This window comes from Diorhabda carinulata, chromosome 5, assembly GCF_026250575.1.
Source record: "Diorhabda carinulata isolate Delta chromosome 5, icDioCari1.1, whole genome shotgun sequence".
Taxonomy (NCBI): Eukaryota; Metazoa; Arthropoda; class Insecta; order Coleoptera; family Chrysomelidae; genus Diorhabda; species Diorhabda carinulata.
In genome coordinates this window covers 27,663,302-27,684,564 of record NC_079464.1, presented here as the reverse complement: position 1 = coordinate 27,684,564, position 21,263 = coordinate 27,663,302, and the positions used below count along the sequence as shown (strand labels likewise).

The following is a 21,263-nucleotide window of genomic DNA, read 5'->3' as shown; positions in this document are numbered from 1 at the left end:
TTGAAAAAAATATGAAAAAGCAACATACCTTCCATTTCTTTTTCTGATATGGGCTTGTAAGTTGCACTCGGAGAAATTTTTTTATCGTCAGACTTGTTACTACCGTTCATTGTAATATAAATTGTCACTAATTGAGTAAATTGAACTTATCCGCCTTCTTATCGAGTTCAATCTGTGCAAAGACGAGATACCAACAACTGTTCACAATTTCAGATATATCGATTATCTTGTAGTAAGACCTTCAGAAAATATGATGCAAGATGTTAACAGGCTTGCAAAAATTAATCAAATGAAAAATTGTAATATATTTCTAAAACTCATGTTCCACAATTATAAAGAAAAGAGTATTAAATGTACGAATGTCACTAATGAAATTAATTCAATATTTTGTATGTATGTAACTTGAGATAAATGACTTTTAAATCAAAAACGTGGTTCGTTAATCCTAAAATTAGGAAAAAAATTCTTTTTCTTATAACCTGACTTTTGAAATTTGAAAAAAAAATTAATATTATGCAGTCAAATGTATAAAATAATGTGTAATTGAATAATAAGACAACTGAAATTTATTGATTGAGATGCTTTACATAACCATTAATTACGAAAATGAAGTAGAGGCCACATAATGATAAAAAAAGCAGGAAATATGTTGAAATTTTATTAGATGTTAAGAATAAATCGACTCTATTTGCAAAATATGCATTTAATCAAACATATATTTTTACGTGATAATCGCTATAAAATTGTTGTACCATGGGATAAGTTTTAAATAAGAAGAATGACAGAAGAATTGACACGTTATACAATTATACAAACCAAGCCTATATTCAAGCTAGTGACCATTGTTTGTATTAGTGTCACTCATGAAATATTTTTAATAACTATGAATTTCAAGTTTTAACAAAATTAAAATAAGGATTTGATAACTTTTATTCACTAATCATGGGTGTACCAGCATTCTTTCGTTGGTTAAGCAGAAAATATCCTTCCGTAATTGTTGAATGTGTGGAACAAAAAGTAAGGTTAAATTATCAATACTATTCAAACAAGATTTTTAATAAAATTATAGACCCGGTTAAAGTTTTATATTAATATTTCAGCCCGTAGATGTAAATGGAGTTCGTATACCAGTAAAATCAGAAGAACCAAATCCAAATGGAATCGAATTTGATAACTTGTACTTAGATATGAATGGTATTATACATCCATGTACTCATCCAGAGAATAAACCGGCTCCAAAAAATGAAGATGAAATGATGGTAGCAATTTTTGAGTGTATAGATAGATTATTCAGAATCGTAAGACCAAGGAAGTTGTTGTACATGGCTATAGATGGAGTTGCACCAAGAGCAAAAATGAACCAACAAAGATCAAGACGTTTTAGGGCTTCTAAAGAAACAGTCGAAAAGATACAAGAAATTAAGAGAATCAGGGCTGAACTGCTTCTCAAGGGATGTGTTTTACCTTCTGAAAAACCCAAGGAAGAACATTTTGATTCAAATTGTATTACTCCTGGTACACCTTTTATGGCTAGATTATCTGAGTGTTTGCATTACTACATTCTTGAAAGATTGAACAACGATCCTGGGTGGCAAGGAATAAAGGTAATTATTTATTCTATATAATTTCATTTATTTTATAAAGTCTTTTTATCATTTTTAGGTTATCCTATCTGATGCTAATGTTCCAGGTGAGGGTGAACACAAAATTATGGACTACATAAGGAAACAGAGGTCACAACCAGATCATGATCCTAATACTCAACATTGTCTATGTGGAGCAGATGCTGATTTGATTATGTTGGGCTTAGCAACACATGAACCTAATTTCACAATTATCAGAGAAGAATTCAAGCCCAATCAGCCTAGACCATGTGATATTTGTGGTCAAGTGGGTAAGTTAATTCATATTATCTATTTAGATATTTAAATTGGCGTGATATCTAATCATTTTAAATATGATTTTAATAATTAAAAACTGTATTAACATATCAACTGGTAAATGCAATAGTCGTAAAACATAAAATGAGAAAATTAAATCTTGCATTGATCATAATTTCAGTGCAACACATGCTTTTGTTAATGAAATGCTTAGTTTTCAATTTATGACTGAATCCTCTAAGGCCCTTTTTTAATCCCTTTCTGAGAAATCTTCATTTTCAAACATATTTAGTTGATTGCTTTATTACCTTGGTTTTTTCCAATTAAAGTTAAAGAAGATGGTCATTTGAACTAATATCTACAATTACTAACTAATAGTTAGCATATTTTCGTTCTTACTCTGCCCCTATGATTCCCTTCTAGTAATAAATCATAATGAAAAAATAAAAATAAACAATTACTGATAACCAGGAAGGAAGAATTCACATCAAAACTTCATTTGACAAGTGATAAATTGATTTTAAACTTTGTATAATTTTGTTTTAGGTCATGAAATGAAAGATTGTGTAGGTGGGTGTAGATCAGAACATGATAAGCCTGCTGATGTTGCATTTGGCTCTGAAACAAATTTTATTTTTGTGCGACTAAATGTATTAAAAGAATATTTGGAAAGAGAACTTCAAATGCCAAATTTACCTTTCAAGTATGAATTTGAAAGAGTATTAGATGATTGGGTTTTCATGTGTTTTTTTGTTGGTAATGATTTTCTACCTCATTTACCCAGCCTGGAGATTAGAGAAGGAGCAATTGACAGATTAGTGGGATTATACAAGAATTGTGTATATAAAACAGGTGTAAGTTATATCATTGATTTAAATAATAATAATAATAATTATAATAAATATATTTTCTTTTTTTCAGGGTTATTTGACAGATAGTGGCGAGGTGAACTTGGAAAGAGTTCAAATGATTATGCTGGAACTGGGGAAAATGGAAGATGAGATCTTTAAAAATCGTCAACAAAATGAGCTTAAATTTAAGGCCAGAGAAAAGGCAAAAAAGAGAAGATTGGATGGTTTTAATGAACACAGACCAAATTGGAGTTTGGTAAAAGACACCCAGTTTGAACCAAAAGTGATTAACTTTTATATAGTTTCATGTTTCTACATTGCCAGTAGAATTGTTTGATTGATATATTTTCATATTATAAAAATTCTATGTTGAATACAACAGCTGTAAAACATTTTTTCTGTTGATTAGTGTGTCTACTTATCAAAACTAAATTTAACTAAAAATATTAATTAATGTTCTATTTCAAAACCAGCAGCAATTTGGTCCTTTTTGAACTTACGACAGTGAAACAGTGAAGGCAGAAACAGTTACTTTGTCATCAGTTTAATTTATATTATAAAATTTGTGCTTTGGTAATTTATTTTAAAATTTTTCTCTTTCCATTTGATCATCCACAAACTACCGAATTTATTGAAACATATCTTTTTGCACATTTACATTTTCTTTGGTATCCAAATGGCCTTGAAGGTTATATAGTGCAACAAACTCTGAAAGTACTAATTAATAAAATCAAAGTTACCCTAATGTGGCTATCATGCCATTAAGGTATACCAGACAATGGAAAAGCAGACTGCCTTGCCAAAAAGGAACATCGAGTCTATATTTTGGAGCAGAGCTCTACTGTGGCTGCATGAGATGTCACATCAACAACAAACTAAATAGATGGCTAAACAATTAAATGGAGTTTTACTGAAGAAACACTACAAGCCTAAAACAAAAATATTCATAACGATATTAAGTTGAGGAACTTATCGAGACGCCAAGAAATGATATTTAACTGGTTGTCAGTCTTCCAACAAGTCTTGCTATATCAAATATATAGGCAAGGCAGAGGATGACAATTGTAAATTCTGGGATCAAGCCGATTTCAGCAAAAGATTTAGACAAACTAGTAGCCCTAAAACCTTGAGAAGTGGAAAAGATTCAGAAGAATTCAGAAAAATAGGGTCCTTTTGGAGCAATCTTCGTATTTTAGTTATATGTGCAGACAAGTTGAAAAGACAAAACCACTTCTCAAAATCATCATTATCATCGTGTAGAAGGCCTGTTCATTTCCAGTTTCTCTGCAGTAGTTCCTGCGAGGTTGATTGCCAACTGTTCTGCCATTGTTTTGGTGGTCGTCCAACAGGTCTTCTTCCGTTAGGGATGTTGTTACGTACGATTTTTGCTATTCTATCTGTGGTCATTCTGTTGACATGCTGGTTCCATTCTCTTCTTCTTTTTCTCACCCATCTGACAATGTCGTCTGTTTCGCAGTCTCATTCTCAAAATCCAAATTTATAATATTTAATCACCGCTCTTCTAGGACGTCTCGTACAATATGCTATAATCATAAACTACCATTAAGTACCTGGGTATCATGTGTTGGTTGAAGGTGAGGGGCCTCCAATCTGTGGGAATTTAATGAAACCATATCTTCAAAATCACTGGTGTATTTTTAATTTACCTATTTAATAACAACTTATAGCGACTTATTACGAGTATTGATCATATATGATGTACATTACTTGATCTAATGTATTATTACAAGGTTTTGTTATTTAGTAGCGTCGCGCTTCTAACGGGACGTGTCTTTTAATTGCCTCGAATTACACGTTTTTGCATTAATCGTGGCTTACAATTAACCTTATTAATTTTTAATGACCTGGTCACCTAAACAAATAATTTGTATTTGTATAAAAAGAAAAAATGTCATTGTAACACATTTCACCAGATTAATACTTAAAAACGGAGTATAAATACATCCACAGCATGCCCTGTCTTCAATGTTATAATATGATGATTTTATATTTTTAACTTTAAACTAAACGATTTATTAAAGCTGCATCAACCAACCAAGAAATTTGTTGAAAGAAATGAAAATAAGCTGCGGATTACAATTATTTTAACATTGAAAGAGCTAAAGAGCATCTACACATAATTTTAGAAAAATAGATTTACTCTAAATTATTTTATGATGTGTGTTTCTTAAAAAAATTGTTGAAATGTTTAATTTTGCAGTCGAAAGATCTCTGTTGATACCCTATTGGATTGAATTACCACTCCAATAAATACATTAATGGTAATAATCTTTTTTCGTAGGCTATTGGGGAGGAATCGCCTGTTACAAATGCTAGACATGAAGCTTTCAATATTCGTAAAGCAGGAATGCATTCCCAGTCTAAAGTTGAAACGCAACTTCAAACCACGAATGCTAAAACAGCACTAGAATCGATGTTCAGACCCGCGGGGAGTTCCAGTAAGTTTTATGATTTCAGGTTGCTAATTTTATTCTATGGAAAAAATAAAATGGTAAAGTTGTAGGTAATAAAGATATTAACAACTTTTGTATTAACACTTTTTCATCTAACCTCAAAACTTATGTGAAATGTCAAAAAACCAAGTTTTTGATTTTTTATTTTTATCTTTCATGAAAAACTTTTTTCACGAAATTTGGTAAAAAGTTTCTTTTCTGTGTTCGGAAACATTTATTTTTTAACCTTATTTTGACTTGATATTGAAAAAGTACCATAATTTTTTCTGTCAAAATATGAGCTTTTTTGTTCGTTGAAATCTCTACGTTCTAATGGTGTAAAAGAATATCACCATCACCATGGTGAATTTTCTCAGAAGAGGCAAAAAACCAAAAAAAAAACATCCAAAAATTTTTTAATCATTGTGTTCAATTTTTTGATATTGGTTAAAATTTTAGACTCTAATTACTTATGTTTATGAATGTTATATGGAATCTCACATTTTTCGTGTAATTGAGATGTAAAATTTTGATAAATAACTAAATATTGTACAAACGTTAGAAACAAATGTCGGATTCGACTTTTTTTCATTTTTTTGCTTTTTCTGAGATAATTTAACATGGTGATGAAAATATTTGTTTTCACCATCAGAAAATAGAGATTTCAACGAACAAAAAACTCACCTCACTAAATTTATTAGAAAAGCTGATATTTTGACCGGAGAATTTTTGATGGCTTTGATATCAAGTCAAAATATAGAGAAAAATTGAATATTTCAAATCAAATAAATTACAGTATATTTGGGATATAAAAAGGTAACTTTTCATCAAATTTCTTGAAAAAAAAAAAGTTTTTTGTGAAAGATGAAAAGAAAAAGAGCTCAAACTTGCTTTGTTGACTTTTTTACATGAATTTCGAAGTTGTATAAAAAAGTGTGGATACAAAAGTTGTAGATCTTTTTATTACCTACAACTTTGTCATTTCACTTTTTTCTATTGGACTTGTAGTTTTGCCGAAAATCCAGATAAACCGTTTTTACCCTTAAAAACTCACCCCCTTCTCCTTCCCGACCTCAAATCACCCGTAAATTATTTTTCCTTTCATTTTTCAATATTTTCCTATGGTCTAGTTGGGATCAACACTGTTTAGTTTTTAATGGAATTTTCTTGAAATTCATCTTGGAAAGCTTAAATTTGGTGTTTAATGTATATGATTTTATTGATTTATACACAAGTTAAATATGATTAGAAAAAAACCTATTTATTTAATATATTTAAAATTGTAAATAATATAATAGATTTAAAACAACATAATCCACTCTTGAAACTAAAGAAGCCCTATGAGTAATATAAAATAAAATAAAAATTAGTCTTCAAGATTTTTTTTCTATAATTCATTACAGATGATGATAATCATCGTCAAGGACAGAAAAGGCCACTAGAAAACGACGATTCTGATGATGATCAAGCTCACGACGAAGTCAGATTATGGGAAGACGGATTCAAAGACAGATATTACGAGTCCAAATTTGATGTTAAGCCAGATGAACTAGAATTTAGGTTATACGTTAACATTAATAATAATCCATCATTTATATATAAATTACCCAAATTTAAATTAATTCCTATTTTGCTCATTTATTTAGGTATTCAGTTGCGCTGCATTACGTCAGAGGATTGTGTTGGGTTCTCAAATATTATTACCAAGGTTGCGCTTCATGGAAATGGTATTTTCCTTACCATTACGCTCCATTTGCTTCGGATTTCTGTAACATAGCGGGACTAAGTACTGATTTTGAAAAAAATACCAAACCAGTAAGTCAGACTTGTTTTTTCTGTTGAAGCAATTTTAACGCATATATTTTTTTTTCAGTTCAATCCTCTGGAACAACTTATGGGTGTTTTTCCAGCTGCTAGTAGCCAACACGTTCCTGAACCTTGGGCAGAGCTAATGTCAGATCCTGTAAGTGTTTTATTTTCTGCCTGTTATACGAAATTGATGTTTCTAATCGATATATTAAATACACTCCCTAACAATGTTACAATTTTTATTTCTTTGACTGTCTGTTGGCAACTTTGGATTTCGGTTAGCTTAAAGTGAAGACGGATGTGATTCACTAAAATTATATGTTGAAAAAGAAGAAAGCCTAAACTTATGTTTGATTTAATCTTGTAAACCAGAAAATGGGGAGAAAAAGATAAGAAATAAACATGTAATAAAATATTGGTACAAATTTCCAAAAAAAAAGGAAATATAATACCAACAAAATAATTCAAAAAAATATAAAGAAAACTACAAATAATGAAATTTAAGTAGTGGTCTTTAGGGGGAGTACTGAGATAATTAAAATAAAAAAATATAATAGTACAAAAATGTAGTGCAAAAAACCAAAAAAAAAATTATCAAAATGGTCAATGCGGTTATTTTATATTCTCACAATTACAATTTTGAATGCGAGAAATTTTGAGTATTTTAATTGGAAAAGAGATATTTAAAACTGTTTATTTCAAATAATATACAAAATTAACCTAGTAACGTCTCTGGCAATAGCAATATCCATCAGGAAAAAGCAGATTATTCGACTGCTAAGACTCCGGGTAACTTTCTAAGTACTACTTTTACTTTCTGGCAAGTTTTTCAGATTGATGACCACTTCTACTTTTTGATTGGTCCATCAAATTGAGTTTTCCTTAATTAGATGCTTGGTATGGCAGAAAGAAAAGTCATTTTTATACAAATCCATAACAGCAGTTCATTGATTGGAAGTCTCTACTAAGACTACACTGAATAACTATATCAAAACACAAAAAAAATATAATTACCTATGGTATAATCCCTTTATCAGGATGGCTTAAAAGAGCCATCCTGATAAAGGCAACACCACAATGCACATATATAATTTTATCAAAAAAGACCTTCTTCTTCGACAACTCAGATGGAACAGAGCGTTTTACCAACTCTTACAACCTTCTTTCGACGAAAAACATCTAACATCAAAAATAAGCATTTTGCTTAACTTAAGACATCACTCTGAACTAACCACCAAAAGCAGAAAGGAAACTGTACGTTTAGTACTGCTAATGAACCAAGAGGTGGCGCTGATCTGGTTGATCTATGGGTCTTGTTAATTGGTTCTAGTTTACCTTCAGTCTCTGAAGACGACAACTTGGTTACGAAACACGCGTCAGATGGTGTAATTGTGAATGTAGCTGTAGTGGTAGTATAAGCAGTGTGTTCAGTATGAATATTACAAGAATTCCAACATAAGACCTTATAGAAGGTTGCATATAAGTAGGATCCGAAATATATCTAAAAAATTTAGTCCAATATGTCTCTACAATGGAAAGGGAGTCTAACAAACAAATAATAAAACTTTAAAAGAAGTATACATATTGTGCTTTGGTCAATAACTATATAAATTAATAGTTTTAAATAAATTAATTATTTTGTTAATTCGTTTCTCAAATTTTACTAAACTGTTTTATATTTTAGGATTCTGCTATAATCGATTTCTACCCAGTGGACTTCAAAATCGATTTGAATGGTAAAAAATTCGCTTGGCAAGGAGTTGCTCTTTTACCGTTTGTAGACGAAACCAGATTATTCAAAGCTTTAGAGCCATATTATAAAAAGTTATCCCCTGCAGAAATTAAAAGAAATATTCGAGGTGATGATAAATTGTATGTTTCTCCTAAAAATAAAGGATATGACGTTATGATTAATTTATATAAACAGAAAGTAGACGAAAACGCCGAATGTGCTATTTCAATAGACGGAATGAGAGGAACTGTACTGATTTCAGAAATAAATATATCGATTGGAGGGTGAGTTATCGCATTGATAGTTTTTACGCCTAATCAAGCTTTGCAAATTGGACTTTATCTTTAAAAAGTTCCTCCTTGGTTCTATAATAAAACTAAAGTGGAATCAAAGGATCTTAAACGTTGTGCCGGAATCTACCCTATAAATGAATATCTTCAAAAAGGAACTAAATTAGATTTAAATTATTCAGAGTATATCAAAAATGTAAACAACTTCTTTGTGATTCTCCAATTTCAGCATATATAGATAGTATACTTTCACAAGATTCTCATCCAATAGCATTTAAATCCCGAACAGTTACTGCAGCTGGAAGAAACTATGGTACAATCGTTCTACTGTACTACTACACCAACGCTCTCGATTACATTGTCTGACACGCGTTTCGATAATCAAGTTATCTTCTTCAGAGACTGAAGGTTTTAAACTAAATTTTCTCCTGCAAAAATTAATTCCAGCGGGAAAACCTAAACGGGAATCTTCACATTTATTCCTTTACTACTAAACTATAGAGTGGGCTGTAGGGAATTGGCTCTTTTTCCTTAGCAATTAGCAATTTTAATGCTTTCAATTTATTATTGGATTCATTTTTTAACAATTTTACATTATTAATATTTATGTCATGATTATGACTCGATTTTCCGGTCCGTTCAAAATTTTAAATGAGCTATGTGCTCTTTAAACTGAACATTAAAGGATCTCTTAGTTTGCCCAATATACTTTATGTCACAATCACCACAGCTAATTTTATATATACCACTCTTTTCCAAATTTGGATTTTTATCATTAAGATTGCTCAACAATTGTTTTAATGCAAGTTAAAACCCACTGTATTAAATATTCCTTCCAACGGTTATCGAAACGCGTCTTAGATAGTGTAATTTTAAGTATCGATTATAATGTTATAAGCAACATGTTTTTAGAAATAATTAATCCAACAAAAACATATTATATACATTTCCGTGATGATTCATTACTTTCAAAAAAAGTTTTAAAGTGTTAGAACCAAATATAAAAATAATTAAAACATTTTTCAAAAGATATTAATAAAGATGAACGAATTAGATTAATTTCTGATTACCATTTTGAAACTCACAACGGTATCACAGAAACTGCTAAACATATACAATCTGTGTAGAAAGAAAATGCTCCTAGATGGAAGTGTTTCAGAAGAAGGATGAAATTGGCTAGATTATTCCAAAAATTTCCTTGGGAACATCCTACTCTTTCTCACTGGCTTTCTTAAAGGGCACTACTGCTTCAGGAAATATCTGATAAGGTTGGGTCTAGCAGCGTACCAGAATTCTAGAATGAATAAACCTTGCAGATATCTCAGATACTTTATTAGAAGTATAATTATGGAACTGGAAGATGCATGGTGGCAAATGATATGAAGCACTATAGACAATAAGGTCTCAGGGCTAGATAACCTCATTTACTACCAATCTAGTATCGTGCTTGTGCATAATGTAGAATATTTTCCATAGTTTCAAGAAAAATTCTCAATTTTAGTGTGAATTATAGTTGACAGTAGTAAATTAAACAAAAAAATAATCTTTTATCTCACTGATGTTGTTCACATCTGATCTACAATTTCTTTTATGTGGTTTGACTTCAGAACATCAATTTTTGGTTTCATCATCTCTATAAAACCAACTTCTATGTAATTAAAGTTGCCAAAATTTAGCTGGAAACAAAAAAAAAACTAAAATTATCTTTCGAAACTATAATTTTGTATGATATATATTTTTATAAAAATTGTTCTTTCTATTTCAGTTGTTTCGAATCACCTGTTACTGATTTGGAACCTATAACTGACAACACCGTTTGCACTGTTAGATTTCGGGATCCTAAATATGCCGAAGGTTTCATATTTCCAGCAAGGAGATTGAAAGGTGCCAAAGATCCTCCTAGAGTATTAAAACCAGGTGATCTCAGTCGGGAAGAAAGTAGGCAATATCGACCAACGATTGGAATGGTGCCTTCTAACACCAGGTAATAATAAAGATATTTATGTATTTGGTTATTTTGCTTATTATCATAAATGTTTGTTCTTGGTAGCTGCCCAGGAACTGTACTGAACTGGACTGGTGCAGGCCAGTTCATGAGTGTATAGAATTAGTTCAATTGGATACAAAGAACAATATAATGCAGAGAGTAATGGAGCATTTGTTGATTGTTGAATTTGAGGTTATTTGATGTGATTCAGGCCTTGTAGTATTACCAATAATGGAAAATGATTTAGCACTTTTTGATATCATACATTCATCCGATGACAAAGATGTAGTGCCATCGTTTCCAGATTACACTTATTGCACTGCACTGGCTAAACTGACTCTAGACCCCGTGCAAGTACTACAGTGAACTGGGTGAACTAGTTCTGTTGCACTGATAACAATTTAATTACTTTTTCTGTTCATTTCCTTTAAACTGTTGGCTAGAGGTTCTGGGTTTTCTTGTACCTCCAATGGTTAATTATTTTTAATTATGTTTCTATTCTAGTACTGAATTCTATTCATTTATCTTTCCTTCATTCTTACCATTCTTACTTTTGTCTATATTTCTTTTTTTAACTTTCTTTGTCAATTCCTTTTATTTTTTTATTTATCAAATCATTTTCACTCTTATCATTTATAACAGTTCAACTACTTCTTCTGTCCATTTTTTTTCAACTGTTGGCTAGAAGTTTAGAGTTCTCCTGTACATTCAGTGTCTTTTGTTATTGCTATCCTGGTTTATTCTTTTTAATTATGTCTCCCTTCTAGTACTGTTTTGTATTTTTCTATCTATTCATTTCTTCCATTTATTCTTTCGGTTTATACTAATTTAACTGTTTCTTGTTATTTTTTTCTTGTACTTCCAAGTCTTTTCCTGCTATCCTTCTTATAGTCCAATTTTCTGCTGCATATGATATCCTTGATACTCTATATCCGTATGTTAGTATTTTGTGTTCCAATATTATTTTATTTAGGTAGCAAATTTTTGTTAAACACCTTCTGTTGTTCGTTTCAGAGCTACTTTGGACATTTCTGGACATAGGACTGTTTCTCATTACGTGCCTTATAATCCTGGTAGGTACGGAAATGTCGCGCCTCCTTCTAACATGGATAGAAGAAATAACTATAATGGTAAGTACTAATAATTGCATTCGAATTTTAGTTACTTTCTGTTTATTTCACTCTCAAATTTTTCATTTCTTGTTCTAGTTAGTATCTGTCCGTTTACAACTTTTATTATTATCTTATAAACACTACTAACTGTCATGTCATTTCAATGTCAAAACTGATAATATTACATCTAACAAAAGTTATAAGGACATGTATTAATTTTCATTTTAATCCTTTTCAAGCGTCCGGTCAATCGGTTATCAAACCCTAGATTTGGGCGCGTATGTCGTTGACGTGTTTTGACGAGGGACGGAAACGACGATGGGCGTTCCGACGTCCTTCCGCTGTCGCTTGTTTGTTTTAATAGTTGATTGAGAACACGCGTACGCCGATGGCACGTGACCTTTGGCGCTTAAGCTCTTTGTAGTGTGTTTATTTGATTGCAATTATTAGAAAATGGATTTTTATGTGAAGGTTAAGTTTGACGTAACCAGAGAAAGAATTTTATTCAGCTAATTCAAAAATTTACTTTAGTCACCTACCTAACCTAACTTAAAAAAATCCATTGGAAGGTAAACTACATACATACATACAAACGGTAATTTGGTTTATACTTTTTAGCTCATTTTGTTATAATAATAGAAATTAAAAACTAAACTGCATCACTTGTGCTTCCTCAATCGTTTAAGGAGTTGTGATTTCAACTTGTAGAGGTAGTAATATGTTCAACTACTTTGTAAAAAACTATTTATTATACAAGAAAATAATTTGGTTTCAATAATTCGACTACCGTACTCGAAACGTATCAATACAAAATGAAAGTAAGTAATTTGATTCGTCAATGGATCCTGAAGGGGCACTTGGACTCGCTTAATTATGACGTTGGTTCCCATTAGGAGCGGTTAATGTACAATAAATCTTAACGAATACAATAATAAAGTGAAATTAGATAGGTAAAATTATGATTCTTCACAGTCACATTAATATATAAGACAAAAATTAAGTAATCGGAGACTATACGTTAATGGAAGGTAAAATAAGAGACATTTTGTATCATTTAACTAGATGATTAACATACCCTAATGGTTCACAACATAAGAGGTTGTATCTATGTCTTGGTTACATTCGTGCAATGTTGCCTAATTTTAAATTATGTTATAACAGATGTCTCGGGCTCTGGCTAAGACTTCTCCGGTACCAATTTATGTCAACTTCAATATTTGAAGAATGCACAATTGGATTGCCGAGTACCAGATTATCGGTGACAATCTACTGTCCATCGGAGGTTTGTTAAGAATTTGTGGCTCAGATCATGTTCTCATATTTTGCTCTAAAATTGAATATGAATGATAAAAGGAAAAACTATGAATATGAATATCACCGAAAATTTTAATTTAGTAACCATTAGAAAGTTAAGTACCTATAAATGAGGTTATACTTAGTCGGTTGAAAAATATTTTCATAATTTTGGCTTTTTCGTGGAAATATTTTTTCCCATGTCTCCAAAAAGAATTACATATTTTTTTTATCTAATACAAATTCCAACTTCTATACTCACTTATTTTGATTGGCTTTTGAAATTGGGTTATTTATTTTTTTTTAAATTTAACGACTGGAATTTATCCATGCAGGGCAGTGTCTCGTGATATTTTTTATCTAAGAAAAGGAAGGAATGCTAAAAATTACCAGTCAAATAACTGCGAATCCCATTCGTCTCTCAACAAACAACTGCTCCGGCTAAATAGGCGCGAAATCAAACTAGTGACCGGATACTGCCATCTCAGACGTCACCTTCACACCATGGGTATCACGGATGATCCGGAGTGCCGCTGGTGCATGGAGGAAGACGAAACTGCAGACCACGTTATCGTTTAAACACCTGAGAAAACCTCACAACCTGCCTAACGACATCAAAAGGTTCATGCCAAAGCGCCTGATCGGCTTCTCAAATGACATCGAACTTTGGTAACGCCAAGTGGGGCTCGACGGGTCTACCTGAAGGCATATGTGTTCACCGGCTTCAACGGCCGCCCACACCCATGAACTACGAATCATTTGAAAGATTTGGGTCACTTTCTTGAGATATCTTTTCGGTTTGATTGAAAAAAAAATTACTGTCTGTTGTTTGGTGACAAGTTTGGGTACTGGATAGTGTATTTGAACTCGATTGTGACGCATTTTGTTTGAATCAAACAAAAATAACAATCACTTATTTGATCTTTTGGTTACCTCCAAATAATTGGTATACCAAAAGGCAAATGTCTTGTTTAGCCCAAACTAATAGGAGTCTCACACAACATATATGTGGAATCCTGGATTTATCTTGGTGGAGCTCAATAGTCTAAATAACAATTTTCAACTGATGGCGTAAATTTTCGACGCTGAGATGTAAAAGTTAATTCTCCAAACACATATAACAAAAACTGTCCGGATTATTAGAACACGGCATATTTACAATGTAACAAACGTAATTTATTATTTAAACAAAACGAATATACAAAAAAACTGGTTGTGATAGAATTAAATAACTCAATTCACCAACTTGCTTTTTAAAAACAATTTAATTAGCAAACTGAGGATTTAATTTAATTTAAAGTTACAATTGGTTACACTAATCTGACTGGCGTACCTACTAGACGAATATCAGTTATATATTAGTTCTTATCTTATACAATAATAATTATAAAATTAGATAAATATATTTATTGTTCATTATAGTCGCATTAATAATAATTAAATAATAAATAATGATACGTTAATGGGGATAAGTTGACAATCTATAAAACTGATAGAAATATGAAATATAGACAATTTATAGTAATGGTAAATTTAATGTTGCGCCGCTGTTATAAGGGTTGTTTTGGATTACTCAACTATAGAAACAAAATATTATTTGAATGGGGGTGAATCAAAACAAATAAAAATCATCATATCCTAGTTTGTGTGACAAAAACATTGTTTACCAGTGTAATCGAATTATATTGATAAATTTTTTAGAGGAAACTATGGATGTGTGAAACACGTTTTTTTCTTATTATATATTTGGTATAATAATTATTATATTGCTAATAATCATTCGGTTACCCATTGAACACAAATTGATCGAGTTTCAATTGAAATTTGCAAGTGACTTTATTCGAAAATTGAATCGTTTCCTGCGGATACCTGAGTTTTCTACTACAAAGGATTTTCAATCAAGGACGGACCGAGTTCGACAATAGAAAGATAACTAGGGAACTGGACACGAAGCAAGATTCAATTTACAATAGAAATTCAAAAACAGGGTGGTTCGGTAGTGGTTGGTGTCAAATACAGACTTACACGGTCTTCGAAGGGGTGTTTAGATTATTAGCATCCATTTTTTTGAATTTAAATAATTGTTTTAATAGGTAGCTAATCAATATATTACACACCTTATCGCAAAATGTACAAAATGTATTTATTGCGTAAATATTCAACGATACCACGTTTCCAATATTTCTCTGGTTAGTCTTTTGCTGTTACAATGCATTTCTCTGCTGTTTGTGTTAACTGACTTGCTTACCCGAGCCTGGCTAAATCCATTTTTTCTTCTTTACTGTCTATGTATTCTATCGGCATCTTGCCTATTTTTGCGCTGTTTTAACGATCCATTTTCTCTATGTTGAGCTACCGCTGAATTTATTTTTTCTAATCGTTACCGCTTGTGGACATCGCTTCCATTAGCATTCTTCTCCTGTTGATTCAATAAACGTCATTTTCTTTGTGTAGTAGTTGTTCTCACGATTATAGGGCAAAAACTTTTTATCCCCCAGAGGTCAATTTTAGAGGGATAACAGCTTCAGTACAACAGGTTTCGTTCTGGTACCCTGAAATGCTTATACACCCACAGTTCACCTTGGCATTGGGTCATCCAATGTCCAACCAATCAGACATAAACCACATTCATAATAAACGGAACGAAGTTTTTTCCCAAATTTGTTGTAGTTGCATATTCACGCCAATTACGATACTAGTCAAGACGAATCGAAGGAACCCGAACTCGACGGTGTTGCTTTAATTTCGAAGTCCAGCTCTATGTCATAATAATATTGCATTGTCATTTCACCCCAATCGGAAGCCGGGAAGTGAATCAAATTTAACTTGCAAGATTTGATTCCAGTCAACGGGACAAGTGGAACTAAATTAAAGGCTAATATAAATAAATATTCATAATTGGATGTGACTGTATTTATCTTTTAAATATTCTACATTAAGATCAATACACTTGCATCCGTTTGATCCAATTGTCGAAACAGTTTTTCCATTCCAATTGAGGTGTCTCCATAATATGTGATTTGAATGCCTCAACTACTTCTTCAGGTGTAGAAAAACGTTGACCTCGTAATTTATTTTTGATCTGCGAGAATAAGTAGAAATCATTCCATCAATTCAATGTTTTGACTGTTCAAACACGGTTTCTTTAAACTGATGTATATATAGAACCACGATTTGTTGTCTGTCACGATCTTTTAGACGTATTTGAAACGCCGCGATTGAATTTTCCCAGAATATCTTTGCACCGTTCGACACGAGCTTTTTTTGAACGATTGTCAAATTATTCGATATCTAAATCTTTTTGAGAGCCGAATGTTCATGCAATCTCGAATGTATGCGAGTGGATATAATGCCCAAGTAAGGCTCAATCTCACGGTATGTCAAATGTCATACAACAGCCGATTTTGGATGAACTTTACGAAATTTATCCTGTAGCGAAGTGCGACTGCGATTGAATTAGGAAAACCAGCGAAACACGGTGACTCGAGATGGTGCTTCATCACCAAAAGTCGAAGCGAGTTGATGGACATACTGCTGTTGGTTTAATCCACGTCGAAAATCATCGCACGAAAATGTTCGCGATTTCATCCATTTTTTGACCAAAATGAATATTTCAAGTTTATGTAAACAATTCAAATAGCATTCGTAAGACAACACGTTTTGAGTACGTTCACCATTAAAAATCTCAAACTTTATGTTAGATAGGATTACATTAACACCAGTGTTGCCATATTTAAAAACTTAAGTCACATATCTCGTAATTTAATTGGTTCTGTATCATTTTTATTGAAAGTCTAGGGACAAATCTAGTTACTTTTGGTTTGAAAATCTACCAAATCTCAGTCGAATCAGCTAATTCAACTGAGGACTTTTGTAAAACTTTCGTCTTCCGTGTTAAAACTCAAATTCTGATGACTAACGTTTAAACATATTTTTTTCTTGATGGAAATTACTTTTAGGTATACTCTAAGATATTTTCCGATAAATATTTGAAAATCCGTGTTTTCTGTGATGATTCTCTTTCTTTTTCGATGATTTTCCATTGTTTCGTCACATAATTTTTTTACGACTTTCAAAACTACTTCGAGTGAACATTCTTTCATTTTGTTTAATTATTATTTGTTTCTCAACCGTTTAGAATCGTTGTTTAAGTTAGAAACAACGTCCCGAACAATAAAATAAACCATTATCAATGTTGCCAAACTTAACTCTACTTCAGATATAGTTAGAAATAAATTTTGTTTAATAATTGATATCTAGCTATACTTATACAATTGACCATGTTATGTTTTTCTTGAGAAAAAAATTGATTTTGTTACGAAATCATCAAGAACTTGATGCATTTTTGTTTTTCATTTTCTTCGGGATACTTAAAAATGTAAGTCAGTTCTCACCTATGTTTTTATAATTTGATCAAAATTTTTCCCTTTCGATTCGATAAATTATTCACATGTATATAACATCATTCGTGACAAGTGCAGGTTATACAATCATCAATTCAATAGTTTCGACACCAGTATCGCTATAATCGCATTAAAATCACGATCCCTCGTTTCCCGCCTACCGTTTTATTGTCGTCGGGAAAAATCGAAGGAAGTCCGCGAGCTCGAACTAACAACAATTTTGTCGCGCATTGTTCGTTTGTTTGTGGGTGTGACGTTACAATGACGGCGTGACAGCGTTTCGCCGCCGGCAGCGACGGTCCGCGTAATTGCGGCCTTTGTACGCCCGTCATAGACACTCACACGCCTAATTTCACGATTGACGATTCCTATCTCTTCGTTCTCTTTCTCTCTCTCTTTCACACACACTCACACACACACGTTTACACACTCTACAGAACATATTTTATATTACATCATCATATTAAATAATAATGATACTAACATTGAAGGTGAAGTGAAGGTATTAATCATATTTGAGGGCAGTTTTCAATAGTAATAACCCATTGATAATTGTTCGAAAAAAACAGATCGACACCGGACAACTTCAATATTCAATTCACCGTTATTCTACGAGCTCCTACTGTTTATATGCTTTTGTAATAATTATAGAACATTGTAGAAACTTTTGTCTAATTTCAGTCAACTTTTTAGTCATTTAGAACAAGCGCCGTCAAATAGCGTGCGGCGGTGTACCCGTAAAAATATGGTTAATAATAATAATCATTATTAAGAAGCTTTCGAAATCTGTTATAAAATTTTCTATCAATGTTCATAAAGAAAATTTTTTGCTAATTTTAAAAAAAATACAGAGCAAAGACAATTTATTTAATGGTGCAATTATCAAAATAACAATTAGGAAAGTTAAGTGCAGATCGAGACCTGTTAGTTAATTTGATGTTCTTCGTCAATATTCAAGTAGGGTTTTGTAGAGTTGGCATTCTTGTAACTCGCAGACTTTCTTTCTCTTGTACACCACTTTTGGGCTTTTGGACTAACCGCTGTCGATCTATTGGTAATTTTTTATTCAAGGCAATCGCTTCTGTAGAGGATTTTGTCCAATTTTGGATTGTATTCCTTCCAATGGGCATAGTATCATACCAGTGATCATTTTCTGGTTTACAGTGACGATTTATTCATAGAAATTATCTGCTGATTTCAATATTTCGGCCCCTTTTTGAATATGTTTTGAATAATCTTAGACAAACGTTGCTTTCGTTGTTTTCTATTAAAAATTTGTTTTCACTACAAATTCTTGAAGCACATTGGCAAGTCTTGCTGAATACAGACTTATATTCAACTCGATTTGTTACAGAACTATCGTTATTTGATTCGATACAAAAAAGTCAGTCAAGCAAGCGTCTCCACTTCACCAAGCTAATTCTACCGCGTCTATGAGATAGAATTTCCATTGCAGCTCTTCAGGGGATTTTCATTCCGTGAATTTATCATTTTCCTTAATTCTACGGAACTTGATGGTGTCGAACTTTGTTTCCTTTTACATGGTTATGATTGCAGTTTTCGTCGTATAGAATCGGGAAACAGCTCACGCTTGTTGTAATTGGATTGGTTTAATAATAACTTCCAACTTCAAAATCGACGCCAATTCCTCCGCTGTCCCATTTCCATCTAATTTATTGTTATCATCGTCCATAAATGCTTTATATGAAATTTTTTTCCTGCAAACGGCATTTTTTGATATGTTTGTTTCTTTAATTCCATTAATATTCTCGTCATTATCACGAACAAATCATGACATTTTGTAATATTGAATATTTGAAATGTAACATGATAAAGTGCAAACAGCCCAAGGGATCTGTTTTCCGTATAATGTTGCCTTCAATCAGGTGACTTTAAATTATGTAATTGATATCATTGAATTTCTACTAGAGCAAAAAATTTTCAATGAAAAAGTTATTTTACTAGGAAAAAATTGAAAATTTTTGCCCAAATCTAAGCACAATTAGTCTTTAAAAATAATTTAAACAATATAATAAAAAGTATTTTGTAAAATTATGGGTACATAATTCTCAAATGAATTTTTTCATATAGGAATACTTTCTGTAATATATTTATTATTTATTTATACATTAAACTATTTATCATGCACTAACACTTAACTATTCACTAACATATTTACTTAAAACACTTTCAGTTGATTCAGCTTTTGGTTTATTGATCTATCCTGATGTGTTGGGCTTGCCATCAGATTATTTACTGACATTTTAATCATATCTCGAATGTTCAAAATCTTGTAAGCTGCCGTAAACAAATAAAAAGACCATTTTAGAAATTGACTCGTCTATGAAACGGCCAAAACATACTATAAATAATATAAAGAATTTTCCTCCATATAAAAAACCTTATGTGAATGGTCCTTTAGATAATTGTACCCTCCGAATCCGCCAAACTTAAGATTTTAGTAACATAATAGTACAGGACCGGCGACACGGTCTACGTCTTAACATGTGTACCTAATAATTAGTTACAAAATCCACTATCGAGTTAAGTTGATATCCATTGTAAAGTAACATACAAAGTGAAACAGTTAATGGTTGTAATGTGTTAAAAAAAGCAATGGTCATAATGATACCATGATAGGATATGAATTTCAACATAATATCTGGTATTAAATAATTTAGAAAGTTCTCGGAATGGTTTTAAATCAGATTTTAAAATGATAAATTAGTCAATAATGAACTTTTTGAAACGGTTATTTAATTAAAATTTATCACGAATAATTTTCGTGATAATGTGTTTTGATTTTAGGTCTCTTTAAAATAATAGGTGAGAATTTGTCGTACTTCTTTATCAAAATATTTCGAAAAAGTTTTGTTTTTCTCTCGTCTATAACTTATATTTTTATTTTCTACGGTTGAACATCGTAAATCCGGTTTTCTAAAACGCGGAATATCTAAACTCCGGACCCATTCGTTCGTATCGTAATTTTTACCTTATATATTTGACACTAGATGGCGACACCATACCATACATAAAGATAGCATGAAGAATATGTTTATTAAGTATTTAATCTTTTAATCTTTTAACTAAAACCCGAACCAATCCTTTCCCAGCATTCCGAATTTACGATGTCGTACTGTATAAGCGAATTTTTGTGGCAGGTTACCAACAGAGGTCGTTCGACAACAGAGGTTCTTATCAACAACATCATCATTCGAGTGGAAACTATCAAAATTTCAATAATCAAAGGAACTATGGAAACAGAGGAGGATATCACGGTAGTGGTGGTTATAATCAAGGAGGAAATTATTCTAATCAACGGGATAGGAATCAATACAGTAGACCTCCTGGTCCATATAGAGACAGATACGAAATGGGAAATAGGTATTCCAGAAGATGAATATTTAGAAATTAAAATATTTTTTTATTACAAATAAAATTGAATAAGTGGTG

At 31.7% G+C, this 21,263-nt stretch overlaps 2 protein-coding genes across 3 annotated transcripts in view; one reads left to right on the top strand and one right to left on the bottom strand.

Moving 5' to 3' along the window:
- Window positions 1–807, bottom strand: part of LOC130893846 (4F2 cell-surface antigen heavy chain) — an 8,205-nt gene extending 7,398 nt beyond the window's left edge. Inside the window, exon 1 of one of the 2 annotated variants that reach the window (XM_057800264.1) lies at window positions 29–807. In XM_057800264.1, coding sequence (XP_057656247.1) covers window positions 29–110 — 82 coding nt within the window. In that variant the 5' untranslated portion in view covers window positions 111–807. The remainder of the gene's footprint in view (window positions 1–28) is intronic. The other variant, XM_057800265.1, reaches the window with a different exon arrangement.
- On the top strand, window positions 792–21,263 carry LOC130893843 (5'-3' exoribonuclease 2 homolog). Its single transcript, XM_057800262.1, has 13 exons — window positions 792–1,017; window positions 1,101–1,604; window positions 1,663–1,894; window positions 2,427–2,734; window positions 2,802–3,014; window positions 5,034–5,190; window positions 6,588–6,744; window positions 6,831–6,999; window positions 7,058–7,147; window positions 8,678–9,009; window positions 10,781–10,999; window positions 12,017–12,132; window positions 20,972–21,263. Exons 1-13 carry the CDS (start codon window positions 943–945, stop codon window positions 21,208–21,210), a joined length of 2,811 nt encoding a protein of 936 aa, XP_057656245.1. The 5' UTR covers window positions 792–942; the 3' UTR covers window positions 21,211–21,263.

Bases quoted from the DNA above. Each gene is read 5' to 3' on its own strand.
- LOC130893843 (XM_057800262.1), top strand. From the start codon at position 943: ATGGGTGTACCAGCATTCTTTCGTTGGTTAAGCAGAAAATATCCTTCC. The intron at 1,895-2,426 runs GTAAGTTAATTC...ATTTTGTTTTAG, and splicing joins TGATATTTGTGGTCAAGTGG to GTCATGAAATGAAAGATTGT. The intron at 7,148-8,677 runs GTAAGTGTTTTA...TTTATATTTTAG, and splicing joins CAGAGCTAATGTCAGATCCT to GATTCTGCTATAATCGATTT.